At 51.9% G+C, this 1720-nt stretch overlaps 1 protein-coding gene across 1 annotated transcript; it reads left to right on the top strand.

Annotated features, from left to right (window-relative positions):
* Window positions 1–47: 47 nt before the first annotated feature.
* On the top strand, window positions 48–1556 carry LOC113979273 (keratin, type I cytoskeletal 18-like; the record flags this gene model as incomplete). Its single annotated transcript, XM_027706717.1, has 2 exons — window positions 48–248; window positions 1392–1556. Coding segments are annotated over exons 1-2 (366 nt in total), but the record flags the coding sequence as incomplete, so codon positions are not given.
* Window positions 1557–1720: the final 164 nt, after the last annotated feature.

Below are 1720 nucleotides of genomic sequence, written 5' to 3'. Positions count from 1 at the left end.
GGGATGGGGATGGGGATGAGGACAAGGCTGTGAACAGGCACTGAGCCATGTCCAATCCCACTCCCAATCCCATTCCCACTCCCAATGCCAGGCTGGAGGCGGAGCTGGCCATCCGCGTGTCCGTGGACGGCGACATCGCGGGGCTGCGCAAGGTCCTGGACGACACGAACCTGACGCGGCTGCAGCTGGAGGGGGAGATCGAGGCCCTGCGGGAGGAGCTGATCCTCATGCGCAAGGAGCACGACCAGGTGGGGCCCGGGGGGGTTCGGGGGGGGCCCAGTGAGGTGGTGAATAAGGCAGGAACCCCGCCCGTGACACAACCGGGGCAGAATTCAGGTTTATTACAAAACACTTTGGTTTAAATACAACTCTTAAACATTGTCACATGATCTCCCAACCAATGACAACCAGGTATTGACTGAGCATTGCGTGAGAACCCGGGAAACTACAACTCCCATGATTCCTTGCTACACCTCCCCCTTCCCTAAATAATTAACTAGATGTAAAACAAAACATTTTTAAGCATTCTTAATGTAAGCAATCTTATCTTAACTGTTTCTAAAAACCAGGGCCTTTATTGAACTGTTTACAACTTTATTGGTTCGTGCAATATTCGAGCAACCTGAAATGACCCTGGGTTTGTAGATATGTAGGACCTTTCATCTGAGGGTGATTTTATGTGATTGGGCAGAGGCATCACCTTTATTTGAAAGGGAAACGTGTCGGGTTGTGGATGTTGTGTTTGAAGCAGTTGATGCCTGCTCAGCTGGTGCTAAGAAAAAAAACTTGGAAGCAGTTAATTGAGGGTGAGATAAGGAAAGGGTTTAATTGTGCCAAGGCAGGAGATGTTACAGGACGCGCCCTCGCTGTGCCTGAGATGTTGCATTTTATAATAATATCTGTCCAATCCCAAGTGTGTCCACCCCGTAGCCTTTGCTCTGCTCCACCCCCTGGAATTGGGTCTGTGGGCTTTGAGACCCTCTCTTCATCAATCTTCATCTTCTTCGGGGCACAGAGGGCACAGGGTCACCCAGTTCCTGACTCTGTTCTGCGGTTTAGGCCAAGATACAAACGTTTCCCAAACAGAACAGGCCTTGCCTTGACAAGAGACTAAACATTCCTGCTGGATTCGGGGGCAGGAGTGATATAGGATACATGGAATGGGGCAAGAGGGTTAAGGAATGTGTAAATAAAGGGTGCTACAGGGAAGAGGGACAAGGGCCGCTGCTTTTAAAATCTACCTCTGCTACTTATAAAACTTATAAGGCTCACAAAAATCAGAAAAATAAAAAACCATTGGGGGCTTAAGGCATCATAGTGCTGGTTGAGGTGGTTTTGTTGAATGAGTGTTTAGGAATTTGGGGAGAATTAACCATCCCCTGTCCCCCCAGGAGGTGCAGGGGCTGCGGGCGCAGGTGGAGGGTTCGGCGCTCACGGTCGAGGTGGACGCGCCGAGGGCGCAGGACCTGGGCAAGGTCCTGGGGGAGCTGCGGGCCCAGTATGATGCCCTGGCCCAGAAAAACCTGGAGGAGCTGGAGAAGCAGTGGGGGCAGCAGGTGGGCATCCCAAAAAACCCGAATCGACCCCCCATAAAAATCCCAAACCCCAAAATCCTCCCTTCCCGAAATACCCCTCCTCAAAAATCCCCTCCCCGCATCCAAACCCTGGCCCAGAAAAACCTGGAGGAGCTGGAGGAGCAGTGGGGGCAGCAGGTGGGGAA

The sequence above is a fragment of the Neopelma chrysocephalum genome, unplaced genomic scaffold (genome assembly GCF_003984885.1).
Source record: "Neopelma chrysocephalum unplaced genomic scaffold, ASM398488v2 Primary Assembly neopelma1_64494, whole genome shotgun sequence".
NCBI lineage: Eukaryota > Metazoa > Chordata > Aves > Passeriformes > Pipridae > Neopelma > Neopelma chrysocephalum.
The sequence above is the reverse complement of the archived record's forward strand: the minus strand, read 5'-3'. Positions and strand labels throughout refer to the sequence as shown.